This window comes from Serinus canaria, chromosome 2 (assembly GCF_022539315.1).
Source record: "Serinus canaria isolate serCan28SL12 chromosome 2, serCan2020, whole genome shotgun sequence".
Lineage (NCBI taxonomy): Eukaryota > Metazoa > Chordata > Aves > Passeriformes > Fringillidae > Serinus > Serinus canaria.
In genome coordinates, this window is record NC_066315.1 from 42,621,113 (window position 1) to 42,642,092 (window position 20,980).

At 38.6% G+C, this 20,980-nt stretch overlaps 1 protein-coding gene across 1 annotated transcript in view; it reads right to left on the reverse strand.

Annotated features, from left to right (window-relative positions):
• Positions 1–20,980, reverse strand: part of ZNRF2 (zinc and ring finger 2) — a 59,068-nt gene that overhangs the window by 17,369 nt on the left and 20,719 nt on the right. The window contains exon 2 of the mRNA XM_030233419.2: positions 10,176–10,271. Within this exon, the coding sequence (XP_030089279.2) occupies positions 10,176–10,271 (96 nt within the window). The remainder of the gene's footprint in view (positions 1–10,175; positions 10,272–20,980) is intronic.

A 20,980-nucleotide genomic window follows, 5' to 3' on the forward strand; every position in this document is an offset into this window, starting at 1 on the left:
CCAGGTGCTAGGCCTAGAAGGTACTTTTCCCAACAGGCTCCAGATCAGCCTTTTCCAGATTAATACAATGTCTGGTGTTAACACGCATACGTGGGACAAGGATATAAATCACTGCATAATTTTTACTTGTCTGTCTTTTCTGTTTGCAGCAGACAGACTGCTTTTTACAAGCTATTCCTATTTTAAATACAATTATCCTTGTGATATAGATGGAATGCAAAACATGTCTGAATGCAAAGGTTCTGATAACATCAGATATTGAGTCAGAGTTTTCAAAGTTATCTCAGTTTTTCTACTCTACACTAACCCATTATCCAGTATTATAATTTATTGCAGCAAGCATAGAGATACAGTATTTCTGGTGCTAACAGGTACCTACAGGTTATTACTATCCCATGTGGTACTGAGAACATAGGTATTGAATTGCAAGAGGATGGGAAAAAACAAACAAACAAACAAACAAACAAAAAAGAAACCATCAATAAACCTTCCTTTAAATTTTAAAGTGATTAAGTGAAATAAAAAACAAGCACAATTCCAACAGTTCTCAGCAATCATGATCATTCACAAACAATAACACAAAAAGGTTAACATGGAGGATGTGTTTAAAAAACCAAACATCCCCAAAGACACTTCTCCAGTATTTGTTCCAAGTTACATGCCCATAATCTGGCAGTGTATTTCTACAGCTATTTAAAGTTTTATTTTTCTCCTTGTTCTTTTCAATTTAGAGGCTATCAAAACTACTGAACATCATTATGACATCATTTCAGCTAATAAAGCCATAGATTCAAACAGACTTCCTTGGAACTGGGAGAAGAAAAAAGGTAAGTGCTAACCAAACAATTCCTTCTTCCACCTCTTCATTCCAAACAAATAAACATTATTTATGGGCTAAAAATTAACAGTGAATACTACATTCTTGCTCAGCTACACAGGGGCTGTCAAATACCTAACAATACACATGAATAGTACCTAATGAAACTTCACACAAGGAAGGAGGACATGAGGAACATGGTCAAAATTATGAAAATCTGATAAGGCTTCAAATTAGAGATAGCTGGTAGTGCAGGGTTAAAATGGAAGTTGAGGTTTTTATGAGGAAGTTTTTACAAGGTTTCATGAGTGTTAATATAATTCAGCACCAAACACCAGTGAAGTTTCTCATGTTAGAACTTGGGATTATTTCTGAAGCTGAGCATATCTGTAGCCACGTGAGACAAAGTTATGCAAACTTTGGGGAGCAAAGAGGCTCCCCCAGGGAGGACAGAATAGGCAAGTCTAGTATTTTGTACCTATGTCAGTGGGTGCTTCACATCCTGTTCTAGAATCTCTGGATTTTGTTAAAAATACTAGAAACTAGACTAGAAGCTGGTAATCTTTCCCCTGTGTAAGCAGTGATAAGAATCCCCAGTTTAGAAGTGAGAGCACTCTATCACACTAGCAGTGTTCTCACCCAGCTTGTTTCTGAAGAGTTTGCCTTGCTTTATCACTGGAATCCCCTGCAAAAGCTGGACTGACTTCTTTTGTGCATTGAAAGGCTGAGTCTGCAGCTCAGAAGCACAGGACTATTAAAGTAATCAAAGGGCAGCAGGTTTTAAAGCAAGATTTTAATCTGAAGAAAAAAAATAAATTGCAAATGACATTTCAGGCAGTAGTTTCAAATTGATCTGCCCTTGGGGCAGTTTCTGAGCCAGAAGGAGTAGCTCTTAATCTTTTATACTTCTTTAGAGGGAAAAGAAAAATAAAAGGGGAGAAAGTCTTGATCTGCAAATAATCTGTACTAGATCCTGCAAAACAGTGAGAAATTTAGGGAAAGAAATACCATGAAATTTCTACACAGATCACTCATCTCAATGAGATGTACTCTGGTATTTATTTATTAAGACCTAATGATTTCAAGTACTATTATTTCAAAATCCAGCAAATGAAATATATTTTCTATTATTAGAAAAGGGATATTTTCAAGGTTTTGTCTCCACAGGGCAACTAAGAAAAAAAAAATAAAAAGGGCAGACTACTGGTAATGATAAAATCTTAAGGTTTTAGAGGTATCAGCTTTAAAGACTGTAGAATTACCACAGAAAACCAGCAAAACTAGGAGCGTTATTTCGCCTGGAGCTAAGTTCGCAGCAGTCACAAGACTGCAGCAGTTGCAGACGCGATTTATGACATCCTCTGAATGACCTCTCCGAGCTAAAGACTGATTAAGCGCAAGGCATGGAAGGTAGCTCCTGTCTGCCCGCATCACATGGTGCGCACTCCCGGCGCGGCGGGCAGAGCTGTGCCCGGGCTCTGCTGCAGGCAGCCCTGCGCTGTGCTGCCATTATGTAAGGTAGCACAGCGACACACAGCACCGCGCCTAGCGGTCCCCTCCCCGTGTCACCCGCAGATGTTCCCAGCGGCGCTGGTTCACAGGTGTGTCTGTCATTTTCTAGGACAAGAATTGCCATTTGACTTTGCTCAACAGCAAGGTAACAGCGGTGTCTGAGCTTAAGGAGTGGCATATAAGGAAAAGAAATAACTTGTGCTATTCAGCACATGAATGATCCCATTTTCTCTGTTTCTTCCAGAAACAAGTGGGCTTGTTCTATAGCTGCCAAAATTGTATTTATCCAAAATATCCCCATGGCACAGGTGTGCATTTAAATAAAGGCAATTCCAGTGTATTGAGAAAAAATGTTGTCCTGCTCTCAAGAACTGAATTAAGTATGAGATGACATTGAAGCTATTTTGCCATGGCTTTGTTACAGGAAGTTCACTCTAGCAGGTTTAGGCCTGGCTGAAGGGAAAGTATGCAGAAAATACTTCTCCCCAAAGGTTTGTTAAAAGAGTAAGTCACATGCACAACAAATCAGAGAAAATATTAAGATATTAATAGGTGTGATCTCTGCAATATGTGCTTCTCAGCAGGATCCAAGCATGTCCACTTCAGTTCACTACAGTAGAAAGAAAATCCAGCATCATCTATTGAGCACCTCCAACCCTAACCATGAAAGTGAGCTGTCATGGCTTCTTTACAAATCTATATCCCACATTTCTCTTGCATGTAAAGTAAAATAAGCAATATTGATACTTCAACCCCCAGCACTACATCTCCATGAGTGTATCTTGCAGAGATAAATGGGGCAGTCTGCAGTTCTGGGAATTGCTGCTCCAGACATTCAAAGTACTTCCCTGTCAGTTACACTGTGTTCCCATTTGATGAGCTTTCTTCACTGCCACACCAATACAAACACACAGCTTACTTTTCTGGCTTCATAGCAAAGGTTTGACAGTTTGTGGGTGTGGAGGAAAGATAAGAGACTGCAGCTTCTGAAAGTGCTGCAATTCCATACTGTAAGAGACTGACCCAGTTCATCCAGTGACTGAGGCTGGAATGGGGTCACTGAAGCAGGTCCCACCTCCTCCCTTTAGAAGGCAGGCACAGGTTGCACAAGTTGAACTAGAGTGTGATCTTATTTAGTGACATTTATCAGCATTCCTCTTCAAAATGAACAACCTCCCTTCTCAACAAACTTCAAATGCAACAGGCTGCTTTTGCAGTGATGCTTTTCTGGGAGGTACCAAAAAGTGTTGAAGGAGAGGTTTGGGAAGGCGGGAAGGAAACACAGCTTTATTGAACAAAGGGAGGAAGAAATTAAGTTTGCCACCGTTCCTCTTGGCAGTCTAGTTTGGACAAGTAGCTATCTTTAGCCTAGACTGGTGAACATCAGCAAAAGTCTGCTCTTGTCCAAACATTATCAACAATTCTTAAAGGGAGAAAGTACAAACCAGTCAATATATTTTAATCAAACATTACTTAATACACAATTTCTCTTCCATCCTCAAATTTAACAATGATTTGCAAGACAAGTTATGAGAAGTCTGGGCCAGTATTATATTAATTCACAGAAGAACATCTGTGCAAATGTCTGAGATGAAAATTTTATTTACTATAATAATGTTCTACTGTCACCACATTAAAAAAACTTCGAAGTTAAACAGTTCTTTATATTTTCAAGAACTACTGAAGAAAACAGTTTTAAAGCATTGGGGAAACTGAATGAACCTCCTACATACTCTGGAGGATGTTAATGAGAACACAAGATCAAAAGAAAGAGTAAATACCACTATTTTAACTGCAAGGAGGGAATAAGTGTCTTTTAACATGTTCTATTAAACTACCTTTTAAAGTATGCTCTTCTGCCTCCCCAGCATCCCTGAGGAGAGAGCACAGAACCACCTAGGGCAGAGTAAGAAACTAGAAACTTTTAGCCAGGAATCTTGTTAAACTTTAAAAATTACAGAATCGAGAAATTCTATGGAGAATTTTACACCTTGGAAAAAGTGGAATGAAATAACTGATCTGCCTTAGCATAATTTTGTACTGCTCTGCTAAAAGTCTAGTCCTATTAAAGGATGAGGACAGGGAGGAAGGCTTAAGCTTTTCCAGGCAGACTGGCAAGATGCCCTTTTGCAAGGTCTTTCAAGGTATGATCTCAGGAACTCTGGCAGAGAAATTAACTTGAAGTTAATAATCCTTTTCATTCCTGAAGTTTTGAGTGCTTCAGTCAAAACAGTTGAGAGTATCAGCCTGGCTGAATACTCTCCCTTGGTGCACAGAAGTGACCAAGCAAATCAAGTCACTGCAGTGGGCAGGACTACCAGAATCATGCATTTTGGTGCTTCAAACATTAGGTTAAGGTGCACTGTTTTTCTTTCCTTCTACTGAGTAATATGAACTCAACAAGTTCTGGCATATGTATCTTGCCCCAAAGACACTGAAACGGGCAGCAATCAACAAAGGTTGTAACTTTATTTGACCTAAAAATTAGGTCAGCCCCATTCACAAAGAATGTTTCTGATATATTTTTTTAAAATCCTTTAGTGACTCATGCCAGTATTTAAGTCTCTGCTCTTGATCAAAATGCATGTTATGACCGTCATTTCAATGCTGACAACTCCTCTAGAAGGAGTATTACTTACACAGATTCCAGCTCAAGATTCTGCTCACATACAGGCCTCAGCATATGGCAGTCCCAGCAAGAAATGCTTTCTCTCAAGACATAACTTGACACAACACCTCAAACCAATTTAGAACAAAAATCAGTGTGTTTAAATCACAACAAAACCCTGCTTTGCATCCTTGCTCATTTGAATCAATTGCACTGTTGTAGCCCAAGTCAGTTTGAGATCAGCTCAGCTGGTCAGAGCATGGTGCTAATAACACCAAGGTTGTGGTTTCTATCCTTGTGTGGTTCATGCACTTAGGAGTTGGACTCAGTGATCCTTGTGTGTGCCTTCCCACTCAGAATATCCTGTGATTCTGTGAATTTGGTTAGACAGCATGGGAACATTCCACTCTTTGTACCTGGTGATACAAACACCCCAGAAAACAAAGTACATTGCCAGAGAGGAAGAGCACATTGAGTTCCACTCCTGTTTTTCCTTCTGGTACACATACCTTCATTTTTAATATTCTGTCTATACAGTTTTCCCCATAATAATTCTCCATTTCAAAGAAATTGGATAAAATCTTATTATAAAATCATATCTGTAATCCCTGCTATCTGTGATGTTGGATCTCCTGCTGTTTTTTAATATGATAGGTCTAAAAAATTCACTTATTATAACTTAAATTAAAAAATTACCAAGTCCTTACTTCAAGTAAGGAAAAAACCTTCAGCAGTTCATGCACTGGATGTCTCAACATTGTTCCTCTCTGAATGACACTAGTGAAAGCTTTTCCCCTTAAAATGAACCCTAGTAAATATGCTGGCCAACAGTCAGACCCACTGCCACATGTGAATTAAATGCAGAGTAGTCTGAGCAGGAGCAGCACTGATGTCAAAGCAGAACCACCCCTGAGCGAGCAGCTTTGAGGAGATCAGCTTAGAAAGTTTCCAGTAGAACACCATTCCAACAGAAAGTGCTGACTTGATGAAACCCAAAATATTCCACAGGAATGTGCTAATTCAATCAAAACTTTTGAAAGAGGACAGGCTGGCTTGCCAGGCCAGCCAACCAGTCTAGTGAGCTGACTGGCTCTCCCCAGCCCTCCAGGGTCACTGGCTGCCCCATCTGGCCAGGTGCCAGGCTGCTATCCCTGCCCTCTGAGGGGCCCTCGAATAATAATAAAACTAATGGAGTCTTACAAAGTGTGCTGAGAAACAAACAAAGGAATTTAAAAATGAAAACCAGAATTATTTCAGAATCAAGTGCAGGGTTTCATCAGAAGGTATTGGGTATGTTTGTTGCAAAGCATCTAAAGTCACAAGTCTCTCCTGTGTCTCCTCAATTTTTTATAAAACATCTTCCAGTGAAAAAAGCTGAATCAATATTGGAACGACACAATAATTATATTCAAAATCTAAAGTTTACCAGGCACCTGTAATCATCAGCAAGGAGTTTAAGGTAAGTTGCTTCCAAAGCACTGAGAAAATTCACATAAATGCTCATACCTGACCAAAACACAGGGCTACAATTTAAGCAACATCTTTCACAGAGCAGTCCCTAAGTGGGCTCCCTGCTTGTCACCATGACAAATTTGAACAAGACGGTGCAAGGGGCCTCATTTAACACTCTGGAGAAGCTCAAAGGATTAGGTATGGCTACACAATATTTTAGCAGTCTTTTTTTTTTTAAAAAAAAAAAAAAAACCCTCTCAACTAGCAAGTAACCCACTTTCTTCAAAAACTGGCTTTTGGCAACCTGTGGTTAACCAGTGCATGGAAACTACTCTGGCTCCTCAACAACTCAGCAAGAAACAGCATTTGCTAACTGCTAAGAAAGGTTTTTAAAGACAACATCACCAAACACCATGATGTTTTCTGCACAATACCATTCATTTAACCAGCTTTTGTATAAAAATGCCTAGATATTGGTTCATGTGTGAACACCACAAGTAGTTTAAGGAATGTGGAACAAAGTTCCACAGAAAAAAAGAAAGAGCTCTTTTAAATTGCTTAATTCAGTCAGCAATGAGATCTCTGTTGCAGACAAGTCACATGATTTTGAAAGAATAAGGCTAATAAAATGTACTGATATATTTATATGAAAATCAGCACAACTCCCAGCATAGAACTGAGACAATTTTGTGACCACTCTTTCAGAAAACACATGTAAATCAGACAGCTGCCCGAGTTTGCAGTTCACTGACCCTTTCAACTGCCAAATGCAATGCACAAAGGTAGCTCAGAAAGCAATTAGAGACTGGCTGGGAGGACTCATTAATTTATTTAAACTTCAAATCACAGCTAAGCAGTCTCGTAACATTTTTCTGTGGGAGACTGTTTGCCTCAGACTCATATTTAAAAAGAAAGGTCTGTCTTCTCAGAATGACAAAATACATACAATTTGCTCCCTGGTGTTTCTTAGAAATAACTAATACATTTACAGTACCATGAGGAAAGACATCTAGAACAGAACTAGACATAAGCACAGTTCAATCCAGCTGCTCAATCTCTAAATACTTCTGCACCTGCAAGGTCTAAGGCTTCCTTCAACTCCTCACAACAAAAAACTCAGAGATAAAAGAAGGTGAGGAGAAAAAAAGGAAGAAAAGAAAAAAGATATTTTCCCTTCTAGTGATAATAGGACTGGCAAATATCAGTGACCAAGCAAATGATGCCTGGTTGGCTCTATTCTAGTATATATGGCATGAGGCCAAGATAACAATGAGAAAGTAAAGCATAAAGAGATGCCTTCCATTTTGGAAGCAGCTATCAAAAGTTGACAGCAGCATCTTTTCTTCTCTCAAAGAAAACTTGAGATGACCTTGGCCTATGGCAAAAAGGCTGATTCATCACTGATCTCATGATGACAAATAGCAAAAAAAGAAAAAAATGCATGCATACAGACATTCATATACATGTCTGGGCCTGAAATCATGGCAGCATTAAGTTACCAATCTGCTAGCTAATTTTTTTCATTAGCCTCATTAAAGGGACCACAAAAATAACACAAAGTAACAGCTGAGCACTGCACAACTCAGAAGCCATATCCTCAATTTCTTCATGCTGCAGTAATTTAAATAGCCAGCTACAAGCTATAATTTCAGCTTTAGTCCGTGACTCCAGGAACTAACCAACTGGAGCCACCAGGATCAATGCACACTTCTCTGAAGTGTTTATGAAAATGAGACCATACTTCTAAGTATCTCTCTCAAACCAGCCTACCTAATTTGATAGTTTCCTTATTTCACACTTACATAACTATTTCCTAGAATCAGTTTCTGAGGCTCACTGTACAGCAGACACACTCCTAAGCCAAGAGATGTCAAGCTGCTCTTAACCCCTATTGCATTGCCTACAACTGCTTTTGTCATACTGCAGATTATCCAGAGTGGCTTCAGCTGCCACTCACAGGTTTTACTTCTGCTCATCTGTTGACTTAAACTGTGCAAAGGTAACAAGATGGCCCAAAGGAGCTGCAACCAGCAGTGTGTAAGCTGAAACAATGCAAGATGGAAACAGGAGTCTGAATATGGCACCACTTTGATTCACACAAAGATCATAAATGATACTGAGAGGTTACATTATATAATTACCATATCTTCAAACAAAATTTAGTCAGCTGAGTGCACTCATATGTACATGTAGGAAGCAGCAGGGGAAAAGGATTTCAGTCAGTCAAATTTGTGCACACCGCATCAGATGGATTAGAGCCAGAGCTTGTTCTCTGCCAGTCTGCCTCCTCCTGCTCCCCCCTAACTGATCCCAAGTGCATTTTCCTGCCCTGACTGGGGTGACTAGTGTGCTTCTCTTCTCTCCAATGTCCAACATCGCTCAGTACACACTTTATCTTGGAAACTGCTCAGACCTGAATTTAAGAAAGAAAAATAAAGAGGAAAAAAAGCCCTCTTTGTTAAATGAAGTCAACCTTCTCAAATATATGTGTGGTAACACCAGGAAGAAAAAAGAAATATTTCTTTTCCTAAGTACTGTGCTTTCAAATGGATTTCACAACTCTAAGCATATGATTTCAAATTATTTTTGCAGTTAAGGGCCAGTAGTATTGGATAGCATTATGGTATCCAAAAAATAAGATGGGCCCAACCTTTCTTCAAGACTTGTTTCAATAAAATGGTCCAGTCTAGAATACCCTAACAGCAAGGTACCTGAAAGGTCAATGAGCCCATGACACTATGTAAATAACCTATGTTGGAAGGGACCTCTGGTGGTCTTCTGGTCCAGCCCCTCACTTAAAGCATGACCAAGGTAGACTAAATTGTTCAAGGATGGAGGCTGCACAACCTCTTCAAGTGCCATTTCTACCTAACACTGAATCAGATCTTTCCCTGATGTAACTTGTGAGCATCAATTTTCAGCTTCTTGCTGTTCACCTGCAAAAAAGCCCAACTTCCTCTCCTCTCTACAATTTCTAACTGCATTCTATTCTGACATCTGATGACTGGTGAACAATAATCTCATTGAAGATGCACTGTAAGATTTTCTGCCAAAGTAGGCACTAAAATTTCAGTAAGACTTTCTAATTCCTTGTTTCCTCAAGCCTTTTTTTGGGCTCGCCACAGAACTGAGTGTCAGCCTAAGCTACAGTGATAGAAAGGTTTGATCTCAGTGGGAAAAATCCTGTTTGCCTTGCATTAAAGCTTGCCTAGAAGGAGAGCTTAGTAGTAGGGGAAAAAAACAAGTGTTACTACAGGTGATTCATTTAATATTGACTAAAATAACAAAAACATATAACCAGTCTTTATGAAGTATCATATATGGAATCAAGTGAAAAAGGAGAAGTCCTTTATTTCCTCCCAAAAAATGTAATTTTCTTGAATAGTGTGCAAATGCTCAGCATGTCAAGTAACAGTCCTTAATAAAGTCCCTAGGAGACTCAATCAACACACCTCACTACTTGACGTCATTAGATGAAGGGATGTATAAGCTACACATATCTCAACTGGACAATAAACACACACTGACCAGTGGTCAAAAAATGGAATAAACACATTCAAATAAGAATAATTTTATATTTGCAGGACACATGGCAAATTATATTGGCATGCAGTATATATAAAGACCAAGTTCTTAGGTATTAATTAGAAAGCAAACTACAAGCAAAAAATCCACATAATTTATGAGTCCACCAAACTAGTTACCAGAATATCTTATTAAGTAAAGGACTATTAACACAACAATGTTTAAAATTAATAAATAATTATCAGCTTACTTCTTTCTTACCATTGTAGGTTATCCTTGGTTTTGTCAAACACATCACAAGATGTAAATCCATTTCGTCAGAAGATACAAATTTTGAACAAACAGGGCACTTGAATCCTATGGAAAATAAAAATACGTAAGTGTGAGCATACTCAACCATGTAGCAAATATATATATATTCAAGCCAAAAAGCTATTCTGCACATATAAAAATAAAAAAAAAAAAAAAAAAAAAAAGAAATCCTGGAGGCTTTTCAGTTTTGACCTGACATTTCTTACATAAATAAGATTCCCTTGATTTCAAAAGATCTCAAAATGGACTTCAAAATTGTTTCTGGAAATCATTCTGTTGACAATTGCAAACATTGTCAGCACCTCTGGAACACAAATTTTCTCAACAACATAAGAGCAGTTTAGGGCAGGAGCAAAAGGATCATATGACTCTACTAAAACAGAAATTACAAATCTGTAGAGGACAGAGCCATTAAAATTTGAACTTGTGCAGGAATCCTGAATTAACATGTTCATTTTTACCAGGAATTCTACTGAAACTTTAACCAAGGATCTTGGGTCTGCATCTCATCATACAAGCTGCAGCATCTTTTACCAGTCTGGGGCCCTGGGAAAATATTAACTCAGGGGTGTTGCCTCACCTACTGAATCACTAAGACTTCCTGTAGCACTGAATTTGTCTGACTGCTCTCATCCTATCCAAACATGACCTTGTTTAGCTTTTGAGGTCACCGCCTCAGGCAACATGGGGTAAAGAATAATTAAGACAGTCTGGATTGTGATGCAACTGCATCACAGCCTATGACAAAAGTGCTTAATACCTTAATTTATGTCATTGCCAAAGACAGCAATCTTCCAGTTAAAGGACAAGATCAGCTGGACAACTTTTACAGAAGAGCCTGATTGATTTTGATCTGCTGAATAATTAATACACAAGTGAGAGACAAAAAAACCACCAACAGGGATCTCAATGCATAGTAGCTGCTAAGGAGTACACCTACAGGCAGATTGTCCAATAGGACAACATTCAGCAAAAATATCGAATCTACATCCACTCTCAGCACAAAGGCACAACTTCTCTGATGCTGTGAGGAGTAATGATGCAGCCCTGTATAAAGGGTCACTGCACCTTCCACCAGCATTCCCATCTGAGCCTGCTCCCACATGTTTTAGTTTGTTGCCTCTTGCTTTTGTACTTCTAACCTTGGAAGCCCACAATAAACCAAGTCAGTCAAGGATGACAAGCAACTTGATGCTGCACTTTCAAATAACTGATGCCTGAGAATTTTCATCTTTCCTGTTAATTATTATCCAGATGTAGAACAAGCAACTAACCTGAAGCATGAGCACTTGATATAAGTACTGCACTTTCCTTATCAAGAAAATAATGTATTTCTTAGGGCAGCTCATAGGAAGCAAGTCAAAGAAGACAGCTAGTAACAACCACAAGGAACTCAGGGCAGCAGCTGAACACGTGCTGGAAACCACTTCCTGAGATAAAGTACAGTTCTGCTTCTTCCAGTTTTCAATTTTAGTCATATCTATTTCTTCTTTGTGTCAATCTTGTACTTCAGTTTGAACATTGCTCTTCTCTTCTCATTTCTCCTCCCCCAACACACATTTTTACAAACAACAGATCAATAAGCACAGCACAGCCAAACGTGTCTTTTGGAAAAAACTAGCTGAAAGCATTCATTTACTTGTTGAAAACTTTATCAGTGACCTTTCAGCCACTTCCTTCACACAGGTGTCCTGGGGTGACTTTATGATGCTGAATTGTATCCCCATTTGTCTGTTTAGCCCAGAAATAAGTTTTGCACCTTTAAGACTGGTTCTGAGAACAACGTGGGGGAGAGAAGAAGCGTGGAGATTGTTTTCACAAACTGCACTCACTCCTCCACATTCCTGCTCCTGGACTGTGTTGTCTGCAGAACAGACAGTGAGAAAGAGCTCTCCTTTGTTTTTAGTTAGATTTTGGTTAGCTGAGGCAGTGAAGTTCCCTGGACTGTGTTTTTCCTTTTTCTTGGAACTGTTTAAACCTGCTCTGGACTGAAGAACCCAGAAAAACACCAGGAGCTCACTCACACCTGTGGCTCACCAGGCCCAGGACACTGCCGGAGGGACTGACAACAGACTGGGTGAGCTGAGCTACAGCCCACAAAGAGGACTTCCTGAATTTATCATCTCTTCACAGCAGCAAGAGGTTTTGTTGTTTAGTATTGTTCAGTTTTTGTGCTGGTGAACACTTTGCCTGTTAAATAAACAGGGTTTTTTCCACTTTTCTCCAAGGAAATATTTTCCCAAACCAGCTGGGGGAGAGGCCGCTTGAATCTGCTTTCTAGAAGAACCCCTTTAAAGGTTTTCTCCCAAATTTGCCCTAAACCAGGACAGCAGGCTACACCTCAACATGACTAAAATCAAAATTAGGAATTCAGTCTTCCAAACACCCAAGCCCACCACCCATTACTGCTCTGTTACAAGTTTCTTCAAAAACTAACCCAGGGTAAATTTCCTCTCAATCTTTACCACCCTACTGCTGCTGATTGCTAGGTTTTGACCAGACTTAAGACCCATGCATTATTGTCATTTATAAGCTTCTGTAAGGCATAATTGACAAGACAGTTTGATGTGAAAAAGCCTTACTTCCTTATATGCTTCAGACCAAGTTCTGCTGTGACAGAAGGGGGTGTTTGGGGTGTCTGCATTACAGCAAGTTAACTTTTATGTTCATGGATAGTTAAGCACTGAGACAGTCATTAACAAGTTCTCTCTGCTTTCTGGACAGAACTCTTCTAGCTTATTCCCTAGAGTCATGGGCACATGTAATTGGGAGTGACAGGGAGCAGGGACAACACCAACATGTCCTTAGAACTATTGTTAAAGTTAACAGTGTTAAGAGGGTACAAATCCCAGGAATTCTTGGAGGAAATATGTTAATCCAAATAAAGTTCTGGGGAGAGCTTGAGTAAATAATAATGATAATTTATTAATAATACTGCTTTTACTTTAAACCATGCTTCAAGATATACAGCAGAGAAAAATATTTCAGGTTATCCCCCTAGAGTATTCAGATGAATATGCTTTTACCACCATGCACCTGCCCTTAAACCAAGTAAATAATCTGTGTTCTAAAGCATAGATTAGCAGTATAATGCAATACAGTAAGTATTTTACAATACATTTTGTTGCAGCTTGTCCTGTGTCAGAGGGATGTGAAGGCTATGGCTAAACAACTACAAACATCCTCCTGACACAGCAAGTCTGGGATACCTGACTGCTGTAGCTCTACTTAGTGTGCAGAGCTGAAGTACCCAAAGAACAGAGGACATCACATTTAACTAAGATTTAAGGAACAACTCAGCTGACCAAAGGAAAAGGTCTGTTTGTAGAAAATATGGTTTTCCAGTGACCACAGTCAGCTGTATGCCAGAGACTAGCATAATACTAGAAAAAGAGCCTTGGGCTCACAACACTTGCTGAAACATTCTTTAAACACAAGTGAAATCTGATTTCTCATTCCTTCACAATGTTCCACTGCAATCCAGCTTCTGGATTTAGCCATCTTCTCCAACAGATGCATAGTCTAAGTTTTGTGTGAAGGAAATTACCATCTCCAACTCCTTTTAGTAACCACAAAGAACAATTATTTTGACTACAGACAAAATATTTACTTTATTTTAACTGTATTTGTAAAATATAAATAAGCAAACAATATACACTGTGGACAATCCAGTTGAAGATCCTTAAAAAAGCTCATATTTTCCTACCTTTGCTCAAATCAGAAGGCAATAGTTTCATGACCCAGTTTACAATTAAGTACTGGGAAAGAACAAAGACTCTATTGTACCCCTGCCCAGCAGGCTAACAACATTTATAGCCTATGTTTGTTTTTAACATCTTCTCAAGGAACAATTCCAATAACTTACAGAAAATTTCACATGACTTTAACAATCAGCAACAGGTCAGAAATAACTTGCTCTCTACATGACTTGTTTTACTGGGTTTTGTAGATACCTCACAGACATTTGGACAAAAAAGTGGCAGCAGTTATCAGATGAGGTCACATGAAGTGTCTTCCAAAAACCTATGAAACTCAATCAACTACTTTCTCACTCTCTTCACAAAGGGAGCACAACAGATAATATACAGTTCAAGGTAAAAATCCAGCTCTTAGGAAGGTGTTGATTTCACAGCACACCTTATTTTTGTCCCAGATGACAACTATCACCTTTGTATTAGTGTTGTCACTGTCAGCATGTCACTGCAAAGTCCTTCCTTCTCCCATAGCAGAGAACTCAGGCTGTGACACACCCTTAATCAACTGAAGGACCACCTCTCCCCCCATTCCCTACATTCTAAAGTACAGCAATAAAGAACTGAGCACCAGGACGGAGCAAGCACACACCTCTAGCTGACTTTTGCAACAGCATCCTTAGGAGGGCAGGGAGCCAAATTCTTACAAGCTCCCACCATCTAGTTTCACAACCCCGACTACAATACTGAAAGTAACACATGACTTAAAACAAAACCAAAATCCTGGAAAAAGATTACAATTACAAGAAATGGAGACAGAACAGAAAGTTGCAGTAGAGCAACTCGAAAATCCCAAGGTGACAGATAAAATCTGAAAGAACTAAACCTGCTTAAGTATCAGGACTTATGGCAGAGGTGAATTCTGTCTCAGTCTCTCTTGAATGTATCACTTTCTTCAAGCTCTACCATCTCTTGCAAGTGAACCTCCAGTTAGTCAAGAAATCCCATCTTCTCTCACAACCATCTAACTCACACTTTTCCTCTCAGGCAGACTTGGGAACTACCCACAGGGACAGGTTCATGGGTGGCCACTCATTCTATCAGCACCAATTTCAACCACTTAGAGATGCCTTACTGTGTTTGCCTTGCTTTGCAAACATCAGGCTGCTTATGTTTGCACATCAGTGCACAGCAGAGCAAACATAAACATGTAACAAAAACCAAATTCCTGATTGCTAAGATTTTTACAAAATCATGCTGGCACTTATTCTGTAATATCTACTTAGTGGTTCAAAAAAAAAAAAAACAAAAAACAAACAAAAAAAACAACCACCCCAAACTGCTAAGAGCTTCCAGACAACACAGTGCAGAGTGTCACAGAATTGCACATAAAGAAACATATTAGACTTGCACAGAAGACTGGATGATCCTTTTAGACAATATTAAACAGTAGTAGAAAGAAGTAAGCACTAATAAAACCAGCACCAACACAAAAGACTGAATGAGCCTGATCAGAGTAACTTTTCAGCAGAAAACATCAACTGGAACACTGCCAAAGCCAAAGCAGAATGGGAGCAGCTGCTCTTTTAAAGTATGCAGCATATTACTATTTTAAGTCTTTGTATCCTTGTGTTTTCAAATAAGATGGATAATTCTACCTTGTTTTGCAGTTAAAGAAGTCGTAAGAGAAAGCCTTGCATCCACACACTTTTTCTAAGGTGTATTTGAGAATAAGAAGCCTGACAAATGTTACTTACATATGCACAAATGTTCTTTGGTACTTCAAAAAAGAAGTACAGACAATCTGGAAACACAGCATCCAGTAAATTTGATGGTATGAGGGTGGTATGCAAAATCACTATCACACAAAGAAAGACTGCATAATGATGCTAAAAAGGAAACAATACAACACAAAAAAGGACTCGGTTACTTCTTAAGTGTTCAGTAGACATGGAGAACAGTCAGTAACTCTGCTCAGTACAAAACACATATAGACACTGGGAAGTGTGCACCCTTTATCTTTTTCCCCTAGTCTGAAAACAGATTCCTCTAATGTTTCCTCACAGGCCCTGATGCCTAAACCTTTTATTGCTCTTCTTGTCCTCTGGCCTCTCTCCAATCTTACCATGGTGCACTGCCAAGATCTGGGCAGAGATTTCAGACTAAGACTTCATAAGTTCTAAGCAGAAATCAATACTTACCTATTACACTGTTCCATTACACTAGGTGTTAGTATATATAGATCTACCTATACATACTGAGATCTCTTTTATGGGTGTATATATAGGTAGGTACATTTTAAACAAACCCACAGGTGATTGGCTTATTCCTCTCATGTCTCACAATAACCCCTAAATCTTCAGCAGAACCATTGCTAGCTAGGTCCATTTTTAGTGCTATATTTCTGCTCACATTTATTAACTCTTATCTGTCTTTCTTAAATCCATTATTGGCACTTTTTTAACTTGATAAAAAAATTATGAATGAAAATTTTGCCCTCCATAGTGCTTACAAATTTAGCATTTTATTTTGTTTTTTCATGTGCCCAGCCTCCAAAAAAGAAGTTGACTGAAAACAAACTCAAAGCAGACCACTGTGATATTTGATTTAAATTGCTTTCCACAAGCAGATGTAGGATCTTTTCCCCCAACTATTTCAGCATCCACCTACTTTTTCACCTATACCAAATTTTTTAAGTTGTTTTATAAGAATATACATCAAAATAGCATAAATATTTTGAAGTCAAAGCATAATGCCTCTGCCTATTCCACTTCTTCCTTTTCTGTTCAACTGTGTAGAAGACTATTAAGTAAAATTATAAGGACAGCAGAAAAATTAATCTAAATAATTCAGCTTCTTGGTGAAGTAACAGTCCTGGTCAAGATAATATTCTATTACTCCCTTCTTCTGTAAACTAATTTGTAAAATTTGAAGTAGTTTAAAAAAAAAAAAAAAAAAAAAAGAAGCTGTCCAGTAAAGGCCACATGGTCTATCAGAGTTATATGGTCACAGAATTCTCTCTTCTCCTCAGACAGCTGAAATGGAAAAAGAGAATGAGTAATTCTGTAAGCTCAAAACCATGAAGCTTTATACACTAAAGCACATTGCTTTAACACAGCTAAGATCTTGCCTGGCAAGTTTACTCTAGCCATCAAAGAGAATATGAAAATTATTTCACACTAAATTCAAGAACAAAGAACTAACATTTTTAAAAGTCTTTAAGTTAGAAAGCAAAAGAAAAAAGAGCATTACCAATTCCCAGGGAACCTTCTACACGAAAATTTCTAGGTGCTGTAGCTGGCAATAGAAATGGCTACTCAGAGAAAGTTTGCCATTTTATGGACTTAAGTTTTTTGTTAAGGAAGAAAATGTCTCAGTGAAAAATCACATCTAGTTCTCTACCTTTCATCCTTCCTTCTGCTGTCAATTGTCTAAGCCAGAAGAACACAGCACCACCTGGAAAGACTTCTGGAGATGAAAAGAAATAAAGAAATACTCCCCTCACTTTGGGAGAGAATATGAAATCAAACAGAAATAAGGAACACAGTACAAACATTCTAAGCTCTGTCTTTTCTAGAAAACTGAACCGCATTAAGAACAAATAAGCACTTACTGATTTCAGGTTCATAATCTAGTGGGGTTTTCTTCCCCACTTTTTTGCCAGAACACTGAAGTAAACAAATCTGTGAATTCCTTGAGGGAAACTAGGGATTTTTTCTTCTGTTTTCTGATTTAAATGTCCCACAGAACTCAGTGGGAAAGGGGGATATATAAAGTGGGCAATAAAAACAAATCTGAACTATTTTAGTTTAGGAGTCCACAGAATAATAAGAAAATATATGTTTGGATAATACTTCATATCCTAAACAAAAAGTTATGAAAGACAAAATCTTATTACAAACTTCTTCAGCTCCCTTCATCTTGGTAAGTGGGAAAGTTAGATCTTCAGTAGCAATCACTGAAAAATAATGCAGTACAGAATGAAAATAAATTGAATAAGACATTTTCTGACTCATAAACAAAGCCTTTATCAACTACACAATTCAGGTGTCTAATATCAATGTAAAAGTATCATGTGATGATGATTATAATTGACAGCTGGACAGTTTTAGAAACAGAATGAACATAACCATTAAGATAGAAAAAAAAGCCCAATTTTAATATATCTTGCAAACCAGAAGATGAAATTACAGGCAGGAAAGACCTGTGGAAAGCTTGATATTAACTTTAAACAGAACAATAAGAACAGCTGTTATTAGAGGAAGAGCCTTTTAAGAATGACATTTCAGATCGATGGAAGCACCCAACAAAGGGAGAAGGAAAGACCTTTTTAGCTCAACCAGTTTTGTGGGGTCAGTGTTATCCCCCCAGTCCCATCATCCATAGGGATCTGTAGTCAAGCTAAAGGAGATATTGCTCAAGTCTCAGTCATCCAAAGTCCTAGAGTATCTGCACTTTCAAACTGACAGGCACATAAACAGGAACAGTTGTTCAAGTGACTTGTAAGCCATTAATTCACTCTTTAACTTACTACTTCGTTACCTCCATTTGAAACAAGTCACACCCTTCCCATCACAGATCCACCACAAGTTTCTCAATGCAGCTGAAGTAGCTGAAGACTGACAAGTGTGAATATAAACTTTGGTTAGGAGCAAGCTTTGGTTTTCATATACAAAAAGGCTCCACCCACACCCTAAATCCAGAAGATTTTAGCTTTTGGCTTACACTTGAGAAGCACATTTTCAACTAGCAACCAAAACCTCCCCTTAACAATGAGACTTTGCCCAGAAGAATATCTTTCACTTCCACTGTATTTTCCCAAAGGAGGGGGAAGGGGAGAGAACCCTTCTCTTTTTCATGTAGGTGTGATGACTCCCTTCCAAAATCTGACTCAAGGACAAGAAAGGAAAGACACTTTTCTTCTCTCTCCATCATGAGATCTTTGGCAAGCAGAGACAAGAGCAAGGTCCCCCTCTAGCCTCATCAGCAGGGTAGCATAAGGAGTGTGGGAAGAAAGTAACCAATCACCGTTTCAGAGGCTCTTCTACACAAGTGGGGCCACTGGCCACTTGGGTGAAACCTTGTGGAGCTGAGCTGTTGTCTGAATATGAAGTTCAGTCAGGTGGACACCTTTTTGAGCCCAACTGACTACCTTCTTCAGAAAGCAAGTAGCCAGAAAGCACTGTCAATGGTTCAGGGCACAAATGTATTTTATTTGCACGCAGCAGGCAAGATCATCCTGCCAATGTTCATCTAGCTCAGTTATGATGACAAACAACCCACTGCAGGCCAGCTTGGAAGTCTAAAAACTTTAAAGCAAATGAAATGCCTGAAAACTCTTACTTCAGAGATACCTCATATTCCCATAGCTTTTTTCATCTTAACTCACTGACCTCAGTCCAAAGAGGAAGTATTCTCTCTCATTCCCAGTCTCTCCTGAACCTATACATTTGGCTTTTTTCTTTCTTCTTGAGTTTTGCTACTCCCTCAATTTTCTCTTACTGCCTGGAGCAACATTTTTCTCAAACACCTGAAAAAGGTGTTTGAGAAAAGGTGTTTGTCTTTCCACTCATAATTCCACAATACAAATGGAGGAAGGCAGACAGGACAACTGTGTTCTGTCGTCAGAAGGCACTTCTTGGGCAACTGAGTAATTTGGCAAGACAACTACAAATTTTTAAGTGCAGGGAACCAGTTTGTCTACAGTCCCCTGCCCTACTTCACACTGTCAAAAAAGTCACTACATTCAAAAACCTACCAGGGTTAAAGAAAATTTTCCATTAGAAATCACACCATTGAAAAGAGAGTGTAGAAGAGCTGTTCCAAGACCAGAAGAATCAAGCCCTAGTTTTTCAGAATGCACAGGTATAAATATCTTCAAAACTTGTACTGTACAGAATAACAAATCTGATCAAAATTACATGAAGCACGATAACAAGAGAGGAGAGGGTGGCTATACCATGCTGAGACTATATTTAATGATAGCTAAAAGGGAAGAGGTATGATGTGAAAATGGCTGAATAATGGTTGACAAGGATGACTAAACTGAACACGTGAAACAGAGCATCTTGTTGGATGCAGAGAAGTCTTCTGAGCAAACTGGCCAAAATGCGTACGAGGTCTCACAAAAAAAAAGAAATGGGAGAGACAAAGTAAACACTGCACTTGAAACGCAGCAGACAGGAACAAAGGAGCAAGCCCCAGGAGAAGGCAGCATCTTAGAAGACAGCACAGATAATGATGCTGCTTGAAAGCATGCAGAAGACAAAGTCTCTCGGAGAATCTGAGAACTATTATTCTACTACACAAACAAGGCGATAATGGAGACCTGAGAAAGCACAGCATTTACAGACAATTAGTCTGCTGTCTACAAAGTTTTTACCAAAGTAAGTGAGGGTAAAAAAAAAAGAGATCCTCACTAAGGCAAAACTTTGTAAAGTCTGATTTAGTTTAAATACTTACCAATAACCTACTTGTTCCTGCAGAAATAGAGGTAGCAGTGACAAAAAAAAAAGAAAAAAAAAAAAGGGGAGAACCAATCAATGATAAAAAAGTCAGAGTACAAAATAAAAAGATTACATCTGGGAAGAATATATGTAAGTAAAATGTTAAATTATTATGTGGAATGTTCCCAGGAGTTTATATATTAATTCTAAACAGAATAATGATTCATTTTTTGACAGCAGCATTAAATTATATACCAAAAGTACTTATTATTACATTTATTACTCAGTAGAACAGGAAAATTTTACCTATTACAGTTTCAAGAAAGCCAGGAACAAAGGTTTCAGAGCATACTTGTTTTCTTGTGCTTTTCGTCTATTTTTTTCATCACACAACAATAATTTTTATTACTTAAGCAAAACAGCAGATTTTCCTGTATCATTATACTCTGTATTTTCCCCTTTTATCTCTCCACAACAGCAGTCCTCCATAGATGACATCATTTATCAATTCAGCAGGGAAATATCTAACCCATGCGCTCATTTACTTTCATTCACTTGAAACTGGTGAGAGTTGAATAAGGAGGGCTGGTTGGTTGGTTATTTGAATTTGTTGAGG